Source organism: Oncorhynchus gorbuscha, linkage group LG01 (genome assembly GCF_021184085.1).
Source record: "Oncorhynchus gorbuscha isolate QuinsamMale2020 ecotype Even-year linkage group LG01, OgorEven_v1.0, whole genome shotgun sequence".
NCBI lineage: Eukaryota > Metazoa > Chordata > Actinopteri > Salmoniformes > Salmonidae > Oncorhynchus > Oncorhynchus gorbuscha.
The window spans coordinates 86,199,779-86,223,751 of NC_060173.1; the positions used below are offsets into that span (position 1 = coordinate 86,199,779).

Genomic DNA, 23,973 nt, shown 5'->3' on the forward strand with positions numbered 1-23,973 from the left:
GGAGAGAAGAGGAGAGATGAGGAGAGACAAGGAGAGGAAAGAAGAGTGGGAGAGGTTATAAGTGGATTGAAGGAGATACGGGATAAGAGGAGAGATGGAGGTAGGAGAGGACAGCAGCGCAATGGAAGAGAGAGGGTAGTCAGGAGGTGTGCTACCATGGCAATAGCAGCCAGCTGACATTTGTGGTAATACCATATAAGTGAGGATGGTTACCTCGAATAATCACGAGCATCTGGTTATTGTGTGTTTTCGAAGCGTGTTTATTAGATTTGCCACTACAAACTAGAGATGTTTGTAAAAAACGCTATGGTAATTCCTCAACGATGCCAATGATGGAGACTGTGAGAACATTAGGTCTACTCCCTATAGACTGTAAGAAATTCTGATGAGCAGTACAATTCCCCCTGAAAAAAAATCCATCTGTCCATCTATGTGTCTATAGGTTTGGAGACACGTCTCTCCAGGAGGGGATTAACATGGAGAATATGGCTCGACTCAGCTCATACTATGACCAGTTTAAAGAGGTCCTACCTGAGGACTGTGAGTCACACAGCCTCATCTTAACCTCAACCCCTAATAAAATGGTAAACAACCTGGTTCTTAAAATGTATGTCAGTGCAATGATACTCCTCTCTCCTCTCTCTCTCCAGGCCTCCCTTGTATCCGTAGTCAGACCAGCCTGCCTGAGCTGCTAAAGCTGCTGAGTCAGAACATCAACGCCAGGAAGAGCAAGAACGTAGAGATCCTGTGGCAGGCAGCGGAGGTAGAGACATTCTCTCTTTCTTCTCTTTCTCTCTCTCCACAATACACTTCTATCGCGTCTGCCTGACACTCTATACTTCCCCATTCCTTCCTCTACTCTCTACGTTCCTCTCCTCACCCGTTTTCCTCTGCCCCCCTCTTCTTTCTCTCTCTCTCCCCCTGTCTGTCCCTCCTCAGGCTTGTCGGCGTCTGAACGGAGTGCGTTTTACCAGCTGTAAGAGTGCTAAAGACCGTACAGCCATGTCTCTAACCCTGGAGCAGTGTCTTATCCTCCAGCAGGAGCACGGACTGGCCCCACAGGTCTTCTCCCAGGTCCTCGACTGCATGCGCAGGTCAGCTGGCCACACAACTGCCTGAACAAAACGAGACAAGATGTAGCGTTTATCATGTCAAATTTTAGGAAAGGAAGAATTATGTCAATGTTTATAATAACTTCATATTTTCATATACCCTCTAACTTATCTCCTTTTACCTTTTAACCAATCACCACCTCTTTTCTCCTCTCCTTTTCTCTTCTCTCCTCCCCTCTCCTCTCCTTCTCTCTCCTCCTCTTCCCCTTTCCTTCTCTCCTCTCCTTCTCTCTCCTCTACTTTACCCTCCCTTCCTCTCTCTTCTCATCTCCTCCCCTCTCCTCTCCTTCTCTCTCCTCCTCTTCCCCTTTCCTTCTCTCCTCTCCTTCTCTCTCCTCCTCTTCCCCTTTCCTTCTCTCCTCTCCTTCTCTCTCCTCCTCTTCCCCTTTCCTTCTCTCCTCTCCTTCTCTCTCCTCTACTTTACCCTCCCTTCCTCTCTCTTATCTCCTCCTCCCAATAGTGAGGGCTGCAGACGAGAGAACACCATGAAGAATGTAGGATGTCGTAAATACGCCTTCAACTCCCTCCAGCTGAAGGCCTTTCCAAAACAGTACCGCCCACCTGAGGGCACCTATGGAAAAGTAGAGACCTGATTGGACAGACCAGCTGCCCATCTCTTAAAGTAGCCAATAGAAGGGGAAATGGACTAAATAACATCAACAACAATATAAAAGCAAAACAACATCACAAAAGCAACTACCCCCTATATATAGTGCTGCATCCCTGTTGATGATTTAATGTTATCTGTGGTCGATTGTTTGATAGCAATTCACTCTCTTTTGCGATTAGACTCACTCCGTTATGTCATGACAACCACTACACATACAACAACAACTTAAGAACAGCTTTTCAAATTGTTTTAGTTTGTATTTAGAAAGGAAAAGTGGAAGGGGAGACCTCGTCAGTTGCACAACTGAATGCATTCAACCAAAATGTCAGCTCTTATCATAAGGCCTGTGTTCTAACCACTGTCTCTCATGGAACTTTAAAGAGAAAATTCAACTCAAGTACATTTAAAAAGAACAGAACCTTTGTATGCAGTGCATCAAGACCTTACTTGCTCTTACACTCCACTCCTACAACAAGCACAGGGAACTGATGATGTACAGAGATCAGACAAAGACATACTTGTATCTCTGATGTATGAAGACTATTCCATCTAATGTTATTTTATTATCCCTTTTCTATTTGGTAATACATCTAATAGACAGGGTTCGTGTAAAGTAGAGGGCCAGTATCCTGTGTTTTAGTTTTACAGCAAAGATAGTGTGTATGCAAGGCTTGGTAGTCCACTGAGAGGCGTATACAGTTACAATGGTCAAGGTTCATCTTGCCACTACATGTTTGTTTAAAGTGTTATATTTTGTCATTGAGTGCATGGTACAATGCTCCACTATATAAGATGCAAGCATGGATAGATTTTACACACAGCAAACTTAATCCAAAAACAACACAACTAAATTCTGTGCTCACATGCGTGTAGATTTTATTAAACTGAAAATATATTGTCCAAATCTTGTACCCCCCCACAACCCCTCTCTATTCATGAAGTTGTTTTTATACAGGTCCAGGTTCTAGATGGTAGGCATATTTTCTGTACATCAGACTAGAGACTGAGCCAAACTAGAATATTAGCACAGAGTAAAGGAACAGTGTTATAGGAGACATGAAGAAAGTTCCTGCTCTTTTGTATGTCTGCAGCTGTTCTCTGTGAGTTCACCTCGTCTCTTATTAAAAGAGCTCCTGGTTGACTTCACGACAGGACCAAAGCACAACACCGGCTTGTTCATGTTACAACCAACGGAGCGAAAAGGAGGTGTCTGAATGCATGTAGATAGAGAATCATCACGTTATTATTGTACTCTTGGAAATAAGGGACTTGTACACTGCATAGAAGCCTGTTTAAAATGGACAGTGTTTTGCGTTACAACTGTTCTGTGAACCTTTCACTGGCTTCTGTTTCCATGTCTACCTATAGATTTTATTCTCCATTACAGAGACATTCAAAACATTTGTTTAAACATTATTTTGCTAAATATCCTTGATGCTGATGCACTGACAATTGCTGAAAAAAGTAGCCAAAATGCTGCCAGAATTTTACTCATTCAATTTCACTTTTTTTGTTGTTTTTGTCTTTGTATGTAATGAATGTTATCGAACCACACACTTTCAAGTAGGAACATCTGTATAGGTACAGGCTTTGCTGTAAAATGTGCTTTCATAAAATCTCCTCAGTAACTTGAGCTGTTAAAATGAGAGCATTAAACTGTTTCACCAATTCCTGTGTGACACTTGTAAAAGTATCCCTCGGGTCTCTATCGTCTGTCTGTCTGCACGCATGCACACGCACACACAGTTCTAAACTGTCTTGAAAAGGCCTCTTTAAAGGGATAGTTAACCCAAATTACAAAATGACACATTGGTTTCCTTACCCTGTAAGCAGTCTATGGACAAGGTATGACAGCAATCGATGATTTGGTTAGTTTACCTGGCACTGTTTCCACATGCTAACGTTTTAGCATTTGTGGCATATATGCCATTCAAGTCATGAGACCGATATTAGCATTATTCGCGTATCATGTCCAAATAATCCGAAACGATCTAAAATTGATTGTGAAGCTCCAATAAAGTCACTTATAGGTGTTTTGATGATTATGGGGGAAAATGTCTTATAGTGGTCCCATGACTTGAATGGGATTTGTGCCAGAAATGCTAAATGGGAATTGTACCACAAATGCATATGTAAAATGTCCTAGGGAAACTATCCCTAATAAAGCTCTAGCAGTGGCATTGTCACCCAGGAGGCCTTGCTAGCTAGCTACAGTGTTTGATTCATATCAGCCATTTTCTTATAAAACAACTCAGCTAGCTATAAAAATATATAATTTGCGATGCTAGCTAACGTTAGCTAGACTCGGGAGCTCATGGGGACATAGCCTTCATGAACCAGAGGTTTAGATATGATTCCACAATGGGCAACAACAACTGGCTACTAATTCGTTTTCAGCCAAAAATGTTCACATCATAGTTTATCCGGTGACCATCGCATTTAGAAGGATAGCTACTGACGGAAATGTATCTGGCTTGCTAGCATGCTGGCTCTCGCTGGAGGTTCAATTTCCTTCCATATATACAGTACCGGTCAAAAATTTGGACACATCTACTCATTCCAGGGAATGCTTTTCCAACAGTCTTGAAGGAGTTCCCACATATGCTGAGCACTTGTTGCCTGCTTTTCCTTCCAACTCATCCCAAACCATCTCAATTGGATTTAGGTTGGGTGATTGTGGAGGCCAGGTCATCTGATGCAGCACTCCATCACCCCCTTTCTTGGTCAAATAGCCCTTACACAACCTGGAGGTGTGTTGGGTCATTGTCCTGTTGAAAAACGAATGTTAGTCCTACTAAGCAAAAACCAGACGGGATGGTGTATCGCTGCAGAAGGCTAGCTAGCCATGCTGGTCAAGTGTGCCTTGAATTCTAAATAAATCACTGACAGTATTTTTCCAAATAGGGCTATCTTCTGTATACAACCCTACCTTGTCACAACACAACTGATTGGCTCAAACGCATTAAGAAGGAAAGAAATTCCACAAATTAACAAAGACACACCTGTTAATTGAAATGCATTCCAGGTGACTACCTCATGAAGCTGATTGAGAGAATGCCAAGAGAGTACAAAGCTGTCATCAAGGTAAAGGGTGGCTACTTTGAAGAATCACAAAAATATAAAATATATTTAGATTTGTTCAACACTGTTTTGGTTGCTACATGATTCTATATGTGTTATTTCATAGTTTTGATGTCTTCACTATTATACTACAGGGGTAGAAGATAGGGAAAAATAAAGATAAACCGTGGAATTAGTACTGTATATTTACCAAAAAAAGGTGTCTGTTCTTTCTTGTATTTAAATGTTGACACCCAGTAGACTGGACGCGAAAGAAACACACACCTGTTTAGCTGAAGTGTTGGCTAGCAGAGTAGAACACTTGGAAAGGAAAAGGAGAGCCGCACACTCTGGGAGCTCGGATGCAATAATTTAATAACCAACGTTTCAACAGACAAGCTGTCTTCATCAGGGTATAATGACAAACACTGGGAGTCACTAGTTTATAAGAACACGCAGGTGTCTGTAATCATGGCCCGGTGTTTCATTTATTTAACTAGGCAAGTCAGTTAAAAACAAATTCTTATTTACAATGACGGCCTACCCCGGCTAAGCCCAAACCCATGAATGGTTAGCATACATTCATAGATACAATTTGGCTACATAGGCCTACAAACATTTACAATGAGCAGCAAAATCACAATAATCACAAGAATGGCTTCAGATCACATTTACATTACATTTATGTCATTTAGCAGACGCTCTTATCCAGAGCGACTTACAAATTGGTGCATTCACCTTATGACATCCAGTGGAACAGCCACTTTACAATAGTGCAACTAAATCTTTTAAGGGGGGGGTGAGAAGGATTACTTTATCCTATCCTAGGTATTCCTCACTAATCCACAGCTATCCACCCTTATCAGTGACCGCAACCATGTGATTGCCTTTTCCCTCACTTAGTAACTCTCCAAGCCCATCGCTCACCCTTAATTGACTCCACCATATACATTCCTCCTACATTAACTTCTGGTGTAACAAGTATTTCAAATTACAACCCAACAGCCTCAACAGCACTTTGTAGGGTAGCACCATGGTGTAGTAGCTGGAGGGCAGCTAGTTTCCATCTTTTTTCTGGCTACATTGACTTCAATACAAAACCTAGGAGGGTCACGGTTCTCACCCCGTTCCATAGACTTACACATTAATTATGACAACTTCCTCCTACCTATCAGAGCTCCTGCAGCATGAACTGACATGTTGTCCATCCAATCAAAGGATCAGAGATTGAATCTAGTACTGAACGCATAACCTACAGCTAGTTGCCACGGCAGTGTATAAAATGTGGTGAGTAGTCGACTCAGAGAAAGACAATAGCCCACTGCTGCCTCTGTGTTCTTATCTACCTCGCTCCTAACTCATCACTATTCCCTTTACTACTTGTGTACAGTATAACCGTACACTCATATAGATCCACAGTATATTATTAACATTTCACAATATATATTTCTTGATTTTCTTTTTAATGGTCAATATGGTTAGCGCATTTCTTTAACTCCTTCTACACATTGCTAGTCATTAGCAGCTGAGATAGAATATTGTTATTGTTGGATTATTATATTGTGTGGCAAGAGAACAGCATACCCAGGATCAACACTTAAATAATAGTGTTGCAATAGTGTTGTAATAAAAGCTTTTAAAAATGTAATAGGAACATTTGAACCAGAACCTCTATGCTTGTCTACCTTCAAGTTGAAGATGAACAGACTCAGTCTGAGGAATCACTCAAAGTAGATCAAAGTCTACTTTGAGACTGAAGGGGAAAAGGGTCTTTCAACGAAAGATCCAGGCAACCTCTTGTTTTAACAATAAATTGTAACGGTCACCTCCTCTCCTAGGGAGGGTGACGTGTTCGATGCCAATATAACATAGGGACGAAATAGAGTGGTTCGCTTCCAAATAGTGGGCCGCAACTGGGCGACACAGTTAAATTGATCATGTTGTGAGATTGAAGTTACTTTGTTTCACCTGTGCTGGCCCAGGTGATATTGGCTGGCCCAGTGCTCCAGTTGGCTTGAGAGATGGAGGGAAAACACCTTTAGTTGACTCTCTCGGTTTGATTTATTTTTTAATTAAAAAATAATCCTTTATCTGGTCTCTCCTGTTTTCATTTTGGTTTGCTTCCTGTCTTTAAGTTTGGTGTGGATTTTATTTTGTTTGCCTCTTCTTGGACTAATGTAGTTGGTGCTCCTGGTGGGTGACTTTTAAAAACCAGGAGGACTAGCAAATAGAAAAGGCAGGCGCACGGGAAATACATGCTGGTTGACTTGAACATAAAAGACAAACTGGCACAGAGAGACAGGAAACACAGGGATAAATACACTGGGGAAGCAAGCGACACCTGGAGGAGGTGGCAACAATCACAAGGACAGGTGAAACAGATCAGGGTGTGACACTTTGTTAGTTCTACCTTCTGTTTGAGTGAGAATTTGGGTTTTTCTTGCTGGAGCACACAAGCTACATTAGCCAACTGGTTAGACATTACCCCATGGGAAACAACAACTGGCGACTAGTTCATTTTCAGACAAATATATTCAACTCTTCAACTACAGTTTGTCCACTGATCACTGCGTTTAGGAGGATAGCTAATTACTGAAATGTAGCTAGCTAGTTCACTGGCCAGGCAGCAGCCATTAACTACTCATGGACTCATGACATATTCTTTGATACATTTGGGTTAACTTGCTCATATCAAGCAACACGTACCAGATCGTTTGTGGAAAGGTAAATATAACAATTAGTGGGCTCATTTTTTGAATGATCGGACAGTGAAACTAAAATAGATTCGTAGCTAGCTGGTGCTTTCCTTTATTTCCCAATTCATTTGGGGATCAAGCTGAAGCTGGGTTTCCCCAAAAAATCCCAGTCGGAGCTTGTTTTCCTAGTTCTCATGAACGCACTGATGTTTGCAATTTCCGAGTTCCCAGTTGTTTTGAATGCAGCATAAGAACACAGATAGCTCTTGAGATGGCTCTCTAGAGCATCTGTATGACGTCACACACTCAAGAAGGCTCAACCATTCACCCGAAGGGTTTTTGCGTGGCTGATTGGGCTGCATGACAAGTCAACCAGTGCACTGCTGTTATATCTATGTGCCTGCCATTTTTTTCACTATCATGAGAAAACACCAGAAATAACTAATATTGATAACCATCTAGATGTCACCTTGATACAGTATGTTCAGTATGTGGGGATACCTAGTAGCCAATATTAGGGTGACAGTCACAGTAAACATATGCACACAATGCATGAAGCAACTGTACACCCATCAGCAATACTTTTAATAAAAAAATAAACAACTGTCAGTTTTATTACTGAAAATGTACTATTATTTGTGTAAAAGTATTCCCACGCATGATAGAGATACATGTGTACAGATGTAAGCAAGGTTTGAAATTATTGTTTTAGTCAAACATTATATCTGTTCGGGCAATTTGCAGCCTGCAAATTATTTGTAATCATGTTCCAGCCCCCAGACCATCCTTTCAAGACAAAATCAGCTAAACTATAGTAGAACACTTTCACACACACACACACACACTCCCTTCCACACACACACATTTCCTTTCGACACACCTACTCCGTTCCACAAACCCACTCGCCCATACTCCGGTCCAGTGATGCCAATTTAGCAATTTTGTTGCTAGATTTAACAACTTTTCAGACAGCACCTAGCAACAAATTTGGCTACTTTTAAAAATGTATTTGGAACTTTTAGCAACTTTTGAAAAGTGACTCAAATGCTAAAATGCACACATTTTTCCTCTAAATGACACAAACAAAAGATTTTCTCTTTCACACACTCAGTCACGACACATGTGCCTGGCTGCAAAAATGCATTGTCAGTGACATCAGCAGCAGGCGCTCAGCTCGTGCACAGGCAGCAGCAGGCCAGCAGCAATTTCAGTAAATTGCAAATCATTGTTGGCTGACTGCAGCAGCAGGAGTAGGGGTAGAACGAGCCAAACCCAATGAATATAGTTGGTCACGAATGTTTGATCTTGGACAGAACTTACAACATCAATCAACATGTCTCAATCAAAATTGTACAGCCAGAAGAACAGAAAAGAGTGGGAGTCTGTGCCAGAACAAATGTCAAATCATATTTTTGCCGAGATGGCCAGTCAATTTGAGTAACGTTAATGTGTATTCTACTTAATGACGCAGTTTTACGTTATCACGCAATGACATCACAATGTCATTTAGCAACTTTTAGCAACAAATCAACCTGCCTCTAGCAACTTACCCTGAAAATTAGTTGGCAAGATGTGCCAAGGTGGCGGCTTGAACAGACGCTTTTTTACCGAGCTCCGTACCAAACTTCAGAAAGATTGTAAAAAAAAACAAGTTTACAGTCATTACTATCACCTAGATTTGAGTTAAAGAGAGGAATTAGGAAAGGTTGTCCTATCTCTCCGTACCTGTTTTTACTAATCACCCAACTTCTTGCAAATTGTTTAAATAATAGTCCTGTACAAGGTATTTCCATAGCTGGTAAAGAAATTATTATAAGCCAGCTGGCTGATGATACTACACTTTTTGTGAAAGACGCAAACCAAATTCCCATATCGATCGATGTGATACAATTATTTTCCAAAGCGTCTGGTCTATATCTTAACATTAATAAATGTGAACTCATGACTGTCAAAGATTGTGTGACACCTTCATATTAGGGTATTCCAGTAAAAGAAGAACGTACATATTTATGCATAACCATTACAAAGGATCAGAAGTCTAGAGGCTTACTAAATTTGTACCCTCTTATAAAAAACTCCAGAAGAAGCTAAATCAATGGCTACAGAGGGACTTATCTTTAAAAGGTAGAGTCCTAATAACCAAGTCCGAGACCAAGACCAAGACTAACATATGGCGCTCTATCTTTATATCTTGACAGTAAAATAATCAAGGAGATAGACCAGATGCTTTTCAACTTTCTGTGATGAAACTGTACCCATTACATTAGAAAAACTGTTGTAATGAACACTTATGAGAATGGTGGGCTGAGTTTTCTGGACTTTACTACCTTAAATAATACTTTTAAGATCAATTGGGGAAAAAAATCCTAAGAAGACCCTTGAATTTGATTCCTCATCATGTCTTCTCTACTTTTGGTGGCCTTAACTTCATGTTGTTTTGCAATTATAATATTGACAAAGTTCCAGTGAAACTTTCTGCTTTTCATCGGCAGGTTTTCTTGTCATGGTCCTTAATTTATAAACACCATTTTTCTCCACACAGATATTATATACGGAATAATCAGGATTATTGTATAAAAATACTTCTTTGTTTTTAGAATATTGGTTCTGAAATAATATCCTATTGGTGAGCCAACTGGTAAATGCAGAGGGTCTTTTACTCTGTAACACCTAAATATTTTGCAAATGTTTTAGATGCCATTCCCTCAGGTGTTGCTCTATTATTCAGGAACGTGTCAAGACCTGACCCTCAGAGCCTACCTTCCATTAACCCTGTTGACTCATCAGTAAGGAAAGATTTGTTTCTCTTTTGGTCCATTCAACAACAGAGCGATACGAACCTTGTTTCATCAGGATGTTGTATCTACTATACCTTATTGCCTTATTGGAATGGATTTATTGATAATAAATTGGGAAAAAAGGTTGGATGTTGCCACACACATACCTACTTGTTAACAAAATTAAGGTAGTTTCCTTTAAAATGGTTCATAAATATTATCCTGCCAACCACTATATGAAGAAGTTTAAGGAAAACATCAACTCAAATTGCTCCTTTTGTAATGACCACCCAGAAACAGTGTTGCATCTTTTTTGGCATTGTATTCATGTAAGAAAACTGTGGCAAGACATCAGTAGATTTATAATTGAACACTTTTATGAAGGTTTTACACTATTGTGGAGAAATGTACTGCTTGGATTATTTACCTACAATAGAAATAAGCTGAAACATTTTTATGTAATTCATTTCATTATTCTTTTGGCCAAATTTCACATTCACAAATGTAAATTTACAAACAAAAAAAAACATTTTCTTACCCTACCAAAAAATACATTGAACTGGATTTTAAGACAATTAAATACTCTACTAACAAAAAAGCTGTTAGAATTATAAGTCCCTTATGCATGTCCCTTAAGGTCTCTGTGTAATGTGATATTGTACCTCCTAGCTCAATTTCCATTGTATATAATCTATACTTGTGTCCCCTCGTGTACTCTATGTATTGATTTGTTGTTAATGATAAAAAATATAAAATAAAATAGTTGGCAATACCGCTCCAGCCGCCATATTGGGGTGCAGCGCACGGATGGCCCAACCCGGAAACGAAAGAAAGGTCTATGATTGCGGCAAGATTATCGAGATTCAATGTTGAAAGCGCATTGGAGGTTGTTCATCTTTACCGTAGACATACACGGAGGTTAGCGGAAAGCAGGTGCATATACATTTATTTTGGATTAAAACATTGCGAATATTAATATAAAGCGAGGCCTATGGATAGAGCTTATGCCATAACGTTGGGACACAACATTGTGAGACTTTATTCGTTCAACCAATAGACTCCCAAATGTTGTGTTCCCGTAGCTAATATGTATGGAACGCCGTTTGGGTCTTGACGTGTCAAAATAAACTTTTAATTTGACACGTCAAATAACACAGTTCTATTAGCATGCTGTGTGTGATGAATTTGCACGTATAAACCAAGCGCCACCACTATCAATCAGTAGCACTGTCAAAGCTGTACCTAAAAGTCCGTTTCAAGCACAAACTGGCCACAACCGATGTGTTTACAATAACGCGATGGTAATGAGGCATTTTTTCGACCGCAACTTCTGGGGTAGCTAGTTTTAGCTTGGTACCTAGCTAGCAACAATACAACCAGCCTGAAAACAATGACCAGTAGAAACTGCAGTCATCTTAATTATCCTTAACAATGATTTAGGAATCCTTGTGAGTAAGTATTAACGAGGTAGCCACTTGTTGTTCGCCTATTGAAATTCAGTTCATTAAAATGATTAGCTAGCCAGCTACTTAACCCTGTTGCCCAAAGCTAACGTTTTTAGCAGCCAGCTAGCCTCATCTGGCTAGTGAGGCTCGACCGCACTGGGTTATGTGTTGTGAAGCTAGCCACAATAAGGATTTGGCACTATAGTGGAATTTGCGGTTTGCCTTCAAAATAAAATTACCTATTTGAAAGTGACGCAGAAGGTTATAATTGGTGGAATTATGCCATATTTAGACTAGATAATGTTAAACAAGGTTGGAAGGTGAAGCAATGAAATGGGTTACCATTCAACTCGGTGACATCCTCAGAACACAACTGTGAAGAATTTATGCAAATGTTAGTGTTGTAGCTCTTATCTCAGGACTGACTGAATTCACCTCCCCAGTCAGCCTATTGTGTGCATTGACATTCATATTGTACTGTACAGCTTTACCTAAGGATTGGGGTTCAATGAAATGGGGTATCAGTCTACTCAATACCCAATATAGTTTTCCCAACATCCTCCTCAGTTATCAGACTCCAAAACATTCATGCAGTGTTGTTTATCCTCTTGAATGGTGTTCAATACACATGGGTTGATAATAAATGTGGCTCAATTCACAGTTGTTTCAGATGTTTCTCTGGGTGTCACTGAGTAGACTGATACCCTATGTCATTGATCCGCAATCCATAGGTTAGGCTGTACAGTGAAATAAGTATGCCCCCAATGCAATTCTAAAGTCCAATACATCCAGTTTGATTTCAACAGCATTGTGTCAAATGAACAAATGATTGTATTTTGTTGATTTTATATAACAACATTTCAACCTCGTTTAGCATGATCTATTCAATTATGGCATAATTCTATTTGTATTCATTTGTATCGCTGTCAATTACATACTATATTTTGAAGGCAAACTGCAAAGTTCACTATTGTGGCTAGCTTCACATAAATCATTTAACATTTACATTTAAGTCATTTAGCAGACGCTCTTATCCAGAGCGACTTACAAATTGGTGCATTCACCTTATGACATCCAGTGGAACAGTCACTTTACAATAGTGCATCTAAATCTTAAAGGGGAAGGGGGGGTGAGAGGGATTACTTATCCTATCCTAGGTATTCCTTAAAGAGTTGGGGTTTCAAGTGTCTCCGGAAGGTGGTGATTGACTCCGCTGTCCTGGCGTCGTGAGGGAGTTTGTTCCACCATTGGGGGGCCAAAGCAGCGAACAGTTTTGACTGGGCTGAGCGGGAGCTGTACTTCCTCAGTGGTAGGGAGGCGAGCAGGCCAGAGGTGGATGAACGCAGTGCCCTTGTTTGGGTGTAGGGCCTGATCAGAGCCTGGAGGTACTGAGGTGCCGTTCCCCTCACAGCTCCGTAGGCAAGCACCATGGTCTTGTAGCGGATGCGAGCTTCAACTGGAAGCCAGTGGAGAGAACGGAGGAGCGGGGTGACGTGAGAGAACTTGGGAAGGTTGAACACCAGACGGGCTGCAGCGTTCTGGATGAGTTGAAGGGGTTTAATGGCACAGGCAGGCAGCCCAGCCAACAGCGAGTTGCAGTAATCCAGACGGGAGATGACAAGTGCCTGGATTAGGACCTGCGCCGCATCCTGTGTGAGGCAGGGTCGTACTCTGCGGATGTTGTAGAGCATGAACCTACAGGAACGGGCCACCGCCTTGATGTTGGTTGAGAACGACAGGGTGTTGTCCAGGATCACGCCAAGGTTCTTAGTGCTCTGGGAGGAGGACACAATGGAGTTGTCAACCGTGATGGCGAGATCATGGAACGGGCAGTCCTTCCCCGGGAGGAAGAGCAGCTCCGTCTTGCCGAGGTTCAGCTTGAGGTGGTGATCCGTCATCCACACTGATATGTCTGCCAGACATGCAGAGATGAGATTCGCCACCTGGTCATCAGAAGGGGGAAAGGAGAAGATTAATTGTGTGTCGTCTGCATAGCAATGATAGGAGAGACCATGTGAGGTTATGACAGAGCCAAGTGACTTGGTGTATAGCGAGAATAGGAGAGGGCCTAGAACAGAGCCCTGGGGGACACCAGTGGTGAGAGCGCGTGGTGAGGAGACAGATTCTCGCCACGCCACCTGGTAGGAGCGACCTGTCAGGTAGGACGCAATCCAAGCGTGGGCCGCGCCGGAGATGCCCAACTCGGAGAGGGTGGAGAGGAGGATCTGATGGTTCACAGTATCGAAGGCAGCCGATAGGTCTAGAAGGATGAGAGCAGAGGAGAGAGAGTTAGCTTTAGCGGTGCGGAACGCCTCCGTGATACAGAGAAGAGCAGTCTCAGTTGAATGACTAGTCTTGAAACCTGACTGATTTGGATCAAGAAGGTCATTCTGAGAGAGATAGCGGGAGAGCTGGCCAAGGACGGCACGTTCAAGAGTTTTGGAGAGAAAAGAAAGAAGGGATACTGGTCTGTAGTTGTTGACATCGGAGGGATCGAGTGTAGGTTTTTTCAGAAGGGGTGCAACTCTCGCTCTCTTGAAGACGGAAGGGACGTAGCCAGCGGTCAGGGATGAGTTGATGAGCGAGGTGAGGTAAGGGAGAAGGTCTCCGGAAATGGTCTGGAGAAGAGAGGAGGGGATAGGGTCAAGCGGGCAGGTTGTTGGGCGGCTGGCCGTCACAAGACGCGAGATTTCATCTGGAGAGAGAGGGGAGAAAGAGGTCAGAGCACAGGGTAGGGCAGTGTGAGCAGAACCAGCGGTGTCGTTTGACTTAGCAAACGAGGATCGGATGTCGTCGACCTTCTTTTCAAAATTGGTCCGACAACCATTAATCAAATGAGAACTGTTTTATAAATGAGGGTTATTTTAGATGATGACACATACAGCGGAATCTAAAACAAAAATCCAGAAAATCACATTGTATGATTTTTAAGTAATTAATTTGCATTTTATTGCATGACATAAGTATTTGATCACCTACCAACCAGTAAGAATTCCGGCTCTCACAGACCTGTTAGTTTTTCTTTAAGAAGTCCTCCTGTTCTCCACTCATTACCTGTATTAACTGCACCTGTTTGAACTCGTTACCTGTATAAAAGACACATGTCCACACACTCAATCAAACAGACTTCCAACCTCCCCACAATGGCCAAGACCAGAGAGCTGTGTAAGGACATCAGCGATAAAATTGTAGACCTGCACAAGGCTGGGATGGGCTACAGGACAATAGGCAAGCAGCTTGGTCAGAAGGCAAAAACTGTTGGCGCAATTATTAGAAAATGGAAGAAGTTCAAGATGACGGTCAATCACCCTCGGTCTCGGGCTCCATGCAAATCTCACCTCGTAGGGCATCAATGATCATGAGGAAGGTGAGGGATCAGCCCAGAACTACACGGCAGGACCTGGTCAATGACCTGACAAGAGCTGGGACCACAGTCTCAAAGAAAACCATAAGTAACACACTACGCCGTCATGGATTAAAATCCTGCAGCGCACGCAAGGTCCCCCTGCTCAAGCCAGTGCATGTCCAGGCCCGTCTGAAGTTTGCCAATGACCATCTGGATGATCCAGAGGAGGAATGGGAGAAGGTCATGTGGTCTGAAGAGACAAAAATAGAGCTTTTTGGTCTAAACTCCACTCGCCGTGTTTGGAGGAAGAAGAAGGATGAGTACAACCCCCAAGAACACCATCCCAACCGTGAAGCATGGAGGTGGACACATCATTCTTTGGGGATGCTTTTCTGCAAAGGGGACAGGACGACTGCACCGTATTGAGGGGAGGATGGATGGGGCCATGTATCACGAGATCTTGGCTAACAACCTCCTTCCCTCAGTAAGAACATTGAAGGTGAGTCATGGCTGGGTCTTCCAGCATGACAACGACCCAAAACACACAGCCAGGGCAACTAAGGAGTGGCTCCGTAAGCAGCATCTCAAGGTCCTGGAGTGGCCTAGCCAGTCCCCAGACCTAAACCCAATAGAACATCTTTGGAGGGAGCTGAAAGTCCGTATTGCCCAGCGACAGCCCCGAAACCTGAAGGATCTGGAGAAGGTCTGTATGGAGGAGTGGGCCAAAATCCCTGCTGTAGTGTGTGCAAACTTAGTCAAGAACTACAGAAAACTTATGATCTCTGTAATTGCAAACAAAGGTTTCTGTACCAAATATTAAGTTCTGCTTTTCTGATGTATCAAATACTTATGTCATGCAATAAAATGCAAATTAATTACTTAAAAATCATACAATGTGATTTTATGGATTTTTGTTTTAGATTCCGTCTCTCACAGTTGAAGTGTACCTATAATAAAAATGACAGACCTCTACATGCTTTGTAAGTAGGAAACACTGCCAATTTTGCAGGTTATCAAATACTTGTTCTACCCACTATTAGCTGTATAGTTAGCTAGCTAACTATAATTACTTAAACAGTTTTGCTATGTTTTGGGGAAGAACATTGTTTGCATCCATGAGCTAGCTTTCTTTTATGACCAGCACTGAAAGTGCTGAACTTTATCAGCATCATTGCATGCGTATCAATGAATCGTTTTACATATGAAATACTAGTGATAGTGTAATCAATGTGTAATAACTACGTAAAAAATTAATGAACGCGTTAAAATATTATATGACGTGGAGTCATATTCAGGTCCTGATTGATCAACTATGGAACGCATAGTCAACAAGCTTATTTGACACGTGAAATAGTGTTATTTGGCACGTCTAATCGTGTATCTTTTTTGACATGCAAAGACCCAAATGGTTTATAGTCAATTTTGACACTAGAATAACTGACTCCTATCAATATCACTGGGCGTTTTCAAAGGTATTTGTTGCTTTTTAAAGCCAAGCATTGAAAATAGCTCAGAACAGTTTTACCGCTTCTTAGACTTGCTTCCGATGAGAATGACATACCTATAACTATCATTTCTATGTGAATTTGTTCGGTTGCCTAAAAAGTTACATATTGCAGCTTTAAATAATATTGATGTGTTTACACAAAACTCCATACTGTAGCAGACTGCAAATCATACAGGAATTTAAGCCATTCAGCTGCATGATCATTCATTCAGTCTTGTTCTTCTCTAGTCCCGATTGTGGCAACACATTCGATTTACACAGAAAAAAAAGCATCCCTTGTCTGTCAAGGAATGTTGAATACAATTATATTTGAACTGAAGATTGCCGTGGAGTTGATCCTTCAGTGGGTCAAAATTTTAGACAAAATATCCACCAGAAAGTATTAATACACAAGTCTCTGTCTGTAGCAATCAAGATTTGTTTGCTCATGACCTAAGGCACTTGCACAAGACAGAAGGGCATGCTTCCGATGCATGCCGAAGTCTTGCAGGTGTTTACATGGTTTTGCCCATGTGCCAGGTGATACACTACTAGTGGTTACATAATTTTTATCTTAGGGATATTTTGTCTGAAAATTCGTCCCACTGAAGGACCGAGCGCTCAGACAACAGGTAGAGTAAGTTGAAATGTCATTTCATTAAACATTCTGTCCTGTAAGGAAACTTTCCAAGTTTATGCAGTGGCTTGTTTAACTGTATATCAACAATTGGTATCTCAGTCTGATTTATTAGACAAGTTCTCCTCTAGTTTATCGTCACTGACTTCACTCCTCCCTCTCTTTCACAAGCCTCCTGGCCGCTCAAAGGTTCCCAGTTGCATGTGACGGTCACTTGTTAGCCAGGCCAAGAGGAGTAGCAGCCTGTCCACACCGACACAGCCCAGTCCTATTCTATTCAACTACAGGTAGGCTGTACCTCTATTCTAAGATGTCATGTACTACATGTCATGTCGGTGGGTCCTGTGTGATTATGCTGTCTGACTTCATTGTAATTCTAAATCCCAGGCCACTGAACAATATTAGGTACGGTCAATGGTCTCTTTATTGCAATTGTGCAACAATAACTGCAGATGATCAGATCTCACAATACCTGGACAGGTGTGAACATATTGAGACACTGCTGAGAGAGATTGTGAGATGCAGGTTTGCTTTTATTGCCACGAGTCTTGTCCTGGAGGCAGAACTGAGCGATTTCCCCATAGATAAGCCAGCTGTAAAGTAAAAATGAATGAAAACAAAAATGTGCTTTTTGGTCTTAATTTAAGGTTAGGGTTAGCAGTGTTGTTAAAGTTAGACTGTGGCTGTGCCAGCTAGTGACCACTCTGCAGTGCTAACCTGCTTGTGAGACAGGCAAAAAGCTCATAGAGGTTAATGGACTCATACTGGAGCCTAGAACACAGCCTGATCAGAACACACCGAGACAGCAGAGTCAGACCATGCATGTCTTAAGGAACATTTGTGTTTGTTCCATTATCACGTGCATGGTCTGGTTGTTCAACTTGAAAGAATAAATAAATCTGTGTATAGATGACAGTACCTCAGTTACCTTTTTAGTAAAACAAAAAAAAACATGACTAGGCTAGTTAATGAAAGCTTGGATCAGACTGCAAATTGAATATTAATGGGTGTTTTAGTTTAGAAGTTTTCTGTGTGTACCAATTCTAAGATTGAATCCAATATTTCTGTTCCTGTGTTAATGTATCATAGTGGTTAGGTTATACTTTTTTATCTGTCTGTTAATGTATCATAGTGGTTAGGTTATAATTTTTGATCTGTCTCTGTGTTAATGTATCATAGTGGCTAGGTTATTTGATCTTTCCTTGTGTTCTGTGTCTCAGGCTCCAGTATGAGTAGTAAGAAGCTGCTGGTGGATGTGGACTGTGGGGTGGATGATGCTCAGGCTATCATGATGGCACTGTCCACCCCTTATGTAGAGGTCCTGGGCATCACCTGTGTCCACGGCAACACCAATGTGGAGAACGTGTGCAAGAACACGCTGCGGGTGCTCCAAGTCTGCAACAGACTGGAGGTATAGTGCTGTTAATCTTTGGTAGACAATGTTAGTCCCTTTCAATTAGATTATATTGTTTATTTAGCTAAAATTGTCTTGACATATTTGTTGAAGTAAACAAGCACCCAATGGGATACAGGGAATGTGCTTATATTGTCACGAAATATAGAAAGTGCATTTAACGGTAAAGCTTATACATTGTGTACAAAACATTAGGAACATCTGCTCTTTCCATGAGACTGACCATGTGAATCCAGGTGAAAGCTATGATCCCTTATTGATGTCACTTGTTAAATTCACTTCAATCAGTGTAGATGAAGGAGAGGAGACGAGTTAAAAAAATTACTTTTAAGACTTGATACAATTGAGAGATGAATTGTCTATGTGTGTCGTTCAGAGGGTGAATGGGCAAAACAAAACATTTAAGTGCCTTTGAACGGGGTATGGTAGTAGGTGCCAGGCGCACCGGTTTGTGTCAAGAACTACAATGCTGCTGGGTTTTTCACGCTCAACAGTTTCCTGTGTGTATCAAGAAAGATCCACCACCCTAAGGACATCCAGACAACTTGACACAACTGTGGGAAGCATTGGAGTCAACATGGGCCAGCATCCCTGTGGAATGCTTTCCACACCTTGTAGAGTCCATGCCCCTATGAAATGAGGCTGTTCTGGGGGCAAACTCAAATGTAGGAAGGTGTTCCTAATGTTCTGTACATTCGGTGTATAAACTAATGTATGCATACCCTTACACAGAGGGGAAGAGATCACATGATGGGGAAGGATGCGATAATAGTCTGTTGACCTCTCTCTCTTCCTCTTTGAATATACACTGTTGTTCTCTGTCTCAGACACATGACTGTGGAGCTCTACCCAATTCTAGAGCTCTGGAAACTGAGATCTGATTTGACATAATGTTCTGTTTACAGCAGTAGCACATAAACAGAGCATCATTGTGGAGAGGCTGGAGTTTACATCAAACGTTGCCATGACATAAGCGAAGTAGTTGGTTTAAGACACAGATTGGCAACCAGACTAGTTTTTAAGTCCGTGTTTTGGGATGCCCACTTACATAAGCTGGGCTCTTGAATTCATAGCAAGTGAAAGTGTAGAGGGAATACTATAAATGTTGCCATTTGAAACTATTGCATTCAGGGTTCTGACCTCTGTTCTGTGTTCTAGATCCCGGTATTCCGTGGTGCTGCCAAGCCTATCCTGGGGAATGTGATCAGTGCGGGAAACTTCCATGGCCAGGACGGGCTGGGGGATGCCCCAGACCCAAACGCTCCGGGGCTGGACATGCTGCAGATGGAAGGAGCGGTATCTGCACTGATCCGGATAGTCAACGAAAACCCTGGAGAGGTGAGAGAGCAGTAGACGCAGGCTACTCAATATGTGTGTGTGTCCCTGTTGTAAATGCAGGTGTTTCTCCCAGGTATCTCTGGTGGCCACAGCTCCCCTCACCAACCTAGCTCTGGCTGTAAGAATGGAGCCATCCTTCCCCAGCAAACTTAAAGGCCTTTACATCATGGGAGGCAACACAGAGTGTAAGGGCTATGATTTATTTTCTTCAGAAGATCAACTTATCTAGTACACTAATGGTAAATAGATAAATGGGTCGATTGCCATAGGTTTTAATAATGTGGTACCTGTCTTCAGCCAGAGGAAACACCACAGTGTGTGCAGAGTTTAACTTCGCTGCCGACCCGGAAGCAGCTTACATCGTACTGAATGACTTCCTGTGTCCCACTTACATAGCCAGCTGGGAGTTCACCTGCTACAGCAAGCTGCCCTGGGTAACGTTCATTTCATGTAATCAATAAATGATAAAACACTACCTTCCACATTATGATTTATGTTGTTTTCCTATTCTGGTTACACCTGACAGTCGTGGTGTGATGACTGGCTGGCCCAGGAGTCAGAGAAGGCTCGCTTCATGGCCCGGATCTTCCGCCACAGTATGGAAGAGTCGAACAGCGAGCGCTTCCAGGCGGAGATGGTTTACGGCATGGGCTTTGTGTCATGTGACTCCTACGCCATGGCGGCAGCCATCGACAACACCTTTGTCACCGAGAGCGACCACATGGCGGTGAGCGTGGAGCTGACGGGCACACACACGCGTGGCATGATGATCCTGGACACGCTGGGCATGCTGAAGAAGACTCACAAGGCCTTCGTCATGAAGAAGGTGAACATGGTGAGGTTTGAGCAGATGATGATGGACTCTCTGAAGTAATCTCTAGGTCTGCTACAGCTAACCACTAGACTGTAGAAGTAAACTAACCACTACACGTGAGCAGATGATGATGGATGCTCTGAAGTAATCTCTAGGTCTGCTACAGCTAACCACTAGACTGTAGAAGTAGACAAACAACTACAAGAACGCTCTATGGGACCGTAACCAGGGAAAAGTGACAACACCAACCTCATCCAGTCACCCCAAGACCGTGGACGTCAAGGCAGCCCTCAACACCTCTCTGATTGAGGGGTTGGGTTAGATGTGGAAGACACATTTCGGTTAAATGCATTCAGTTGTGCAACTCTTTTCCCTTTTACTGTATTGTCAGCTCACGCTGATGTCAAGAATCATGCCTTGTCATTTAGATAAACATTTTTAAATAAATTGATTGAATTACAACTCATACCAGCAGTCGTGTGCATTAAACACTCCATTATGTCACAAGCACATTCACAACACTTAATCCGTTTTATTGATACATTTATTACACCCAGTTGTTCAAAACAGATGCACAATTTAGAAATCTATCTTCAGAGCAGTCAAGGGGAAGGACTGTCCTGGGTATAAGGATTACGCCAATTCTATTGCAAAACATTTCACAACAGAAACCGTTTAGGAGAGTTTAAATTAGACAAATTCAGGTAGGTCCCTCCCCGTTTCGTTGTTTCCATTTGGTTCTTAAACGGTAAACACCTCTGCTTTATAGAGTTTCTTGAAGTTTGCTCATTGCAGAACGTGGAAGCAGAAGTACAGCCCAGCATAGAGTTCTTCCGCACATATGCAAATATCTTTAGTTGTAATTGTGGTAGGCCTATTCACAGCAACACTTTAGTTTCTACCCATCATGGCAGGAGGAAAAAAGTCTACCAAATATTCTTTGATCACTATATCCAGTGGTGGAAAAGTACTCCGTTGTCATACTTGAGTAAAGGTAAAGATACCTCAATAGAAAATGACTCAAGTAAAAGTGACCCAGTAAAATACTACTTGAGTAAGAGTCTAGTATTTGGTTTTAAATATGCTTAAGTACAAAAGTAAATGGAAGTTTAAAAAAAAATGTACTTAAGTATCAAAAGTTAAAATATGAATCATTTTACCTTTATTTAACTAGGCAAGTCAGTTAAGAACAAACTCTTATTTTCAATGGTGGCCTGTTCGGGGGCAGAACGAGGGGTTTGAACTTGCAACCTTCCGGTTACTTGTCCAACGCTCTAACCACTAGGCTACCCTGCCGCCCCATTAAGTTCCTTATATTAAGCAAACATGACGGCATAGTTTGTATTGACTGATAGCCAGGGGCACACTCAGACAATTTATAAACGAAGCATTTCTGTTTCGTGAGTCCACCAGATCAGAGGCAGTAGGGATGTAAGTGTGTGAATTTGACAATTTTCCTGTCAAAATGTAACTACTTTTGGGTGTCAGGGAAAATGTATGGTGTAAAAAGTATATTCTTTTCATTAGGAATGTAGTGGAGTAAAAGTTGCCAAAAATATCAAAAGTAAAGTACAGATACCCCCAAAAAACAACAAGTAGTATTTTAAAGTATTTTTACTGAAGTACTTTACACCAGTGACTATCTTCTCTACAGAACAACCTCAATCACATTCTCAGGTGAAGTTAGCATAATAAATTACAATCCCCATACTGACCCTTTTAAGTTAGTTAAGCTACTATTTACAATTAATCATTTCAGTGCTGTCATTGTTCCAGAGATTTCCAACGTTGGTCCATTAATAGCCTTTCCTGCCCCGGAATCTAGACCTGTTATCTCAAATGAAATCGTATTTGTCACATGCGCCGAATACAACAGCTGTAGACCTTATGGTGAAATGCTTACTTACAAGCCCCTAACCAACAATACAGTTTTAAGAAAAATAAGGGTTAAGTAAAAAGTAGAAAATAGAGGTAGATCAAAAACTAGTCAGTTCCATACATAAGGATTAAGTGTTGAATTAATGTCATTGCTGTCACTGATGATCTCCCACAGATCTCTTGCACTTCAAGAAAGAAGTCTGCAATGCACAACAGTGGCCCTCCTTCAGACACTGACATCTCCCCCCTGCAGAAACAGACAACACAGGGTTAGCTAAATACTATTTTTTTTTACCAAGACTGGTGTTGTGTTTTTGATCATTCTCACCGTTTACATTGACCACACAACATATATGCATGAATACATAAAGCCTACCCACTACTACTACTAATGACACGTTCAAAACAACTGGGAACTCAAAAAACACGACGTCAAATTATGACATCAGTGATCTCCAGGTCGGAAAGTCAGTGCTCCAGAGAGAGACCCGAGTTCCCAGTTAAAATTCCGAGTTGAATGTCTGTTCAAATCGATTTTTCACAAGTTCCCAGTTGTTTTAAACACTCGTAAGTCGGAGATTTCCGAGTTTCCAGTTGTCTTAAACGTGGCATAACTGGCGTCAAAACCGATCCAAAAGACGAACGAGCACTAAATGGCGCGGGCGAGCAAGATGAAGCGTCATTGCATGAACAAACACTGAGTCGAGAGAGGAGAAAATGGTCAAGCCAGCAGAGGTCGGGTACCGCGAGTGCACAGGACTGTCTATAGAGTGCAAATTAAACTTGAGAGTTTACAAGTGCGACTTTAAGTAAGCAGAACATCATTGTCACATATCAACAACAAACAATATTGAACTATAAGAAAACAAACGTGAATTAAACGTTTATATTTTGGGTGGTGGCGCTTTAAATTTTAAAACCAGAAATAGCCACTTGTCATTGTCAAGTTTTCGCTCTCAATTGATCAAATTGTTATCTCTCAAGTCTTGTCACCTTTGGCAGGGTTGCCAGGTCTTGCAGAAATGTATAACCCAATGACAAAACTCACTCAAAAATGTTTTTTTTTTTCGCAGCAAGAGCAGGGTTGCCACATCAATCCAATATTTTTTCCCCCGAGAATTTTATCGGGCGAATTAAGGAATATCAACGTACTTTTTAACAACATAGGCTAAGAAGCAACATTCTGGTTTCCATCAAAATTATAATTCTTGCGAGTTTAAGAATATGTCACAAGAGAAAAGATAAATCGCCCTTATTAAACACTCCAGATAATTTGACTTGTTTTGACTGCTATGATTAAACAATAAGGCTAAGGGCTGTTTTAGGACATAGCCCTTAGCAGTGGTATATTGGCCATGCT

General features: G+C 41.6%; 2 protein-coding genes across 8 annotated transcripts in view; both read left to right on the top strand.

Moving 5' to 3' along the window:
- LOC124044360 (inositol polyphosphate-4-phosphatase type I A-like) overlaps positions 1-3,407 on the top strand; it is a 44,539-nt gene extending 41,132 nt beyond the window's left edge. For all 6 annotated transcript variants that reach the window (XM_046364017.1, XM_046364045.1, XM_046364027.1 and 3 more), the window contains 4 exons: positions 443-540; positions 651-763; positions 940-1,094; positions 1,573-3,407. In XM_046364017.1, the coding sequence (XP_046219973.1) occupies positions 443-540; positions 651-763; positions 940-1,094; positions 1,573-1,705 (499 nt within the window). In that variant the 3' untranslated portion in view covers positions 1,706-3,407. The remainder of the gene's footprint in view (positions 1-442; positions 541-650; positions 764-939; positions 1,095-1,572) is intronic.
- Positions 3,408-11,031: 7,624 nt separating this feature from the next.
- Positions 11,032-21,201, top strand: si:dkey-4e7.3 (uncharacterized protein LOC402865 homolog). Of its 2 annotated transcripts, none has more exons than XM_046364053.1 (7): positions 11,032-11,188; positions 17,341-17,456; positions 18,390-18,580; positions 19,742-19,921; positions 19,995-20,106; positions 20,219-20,355; positions 20,448-21,201. In XM_046364053.1, exons 1-7 carry the CDS (start codon positions 11,094-11,096, stop codon positions 20,793-20,795), a joined length of 1,179 nt encoding a protein of 392 aa, XP_046220009.1. In that variant the 5' UTR covers positions 11,032-11,093; the 3' UTR covers positions 20,796-21,201. The 2 variants fall into 2 exon arrangements, with proteins under 2 accessions (XP_046220009.1, XP_046220011.1); XM_046364055.1 differs by having other exon boundaries at positions 11,079-11,173.
- The last annotated feature ends 2,772 nt before the right edge of the window (positions 21,202-23,973 follow it).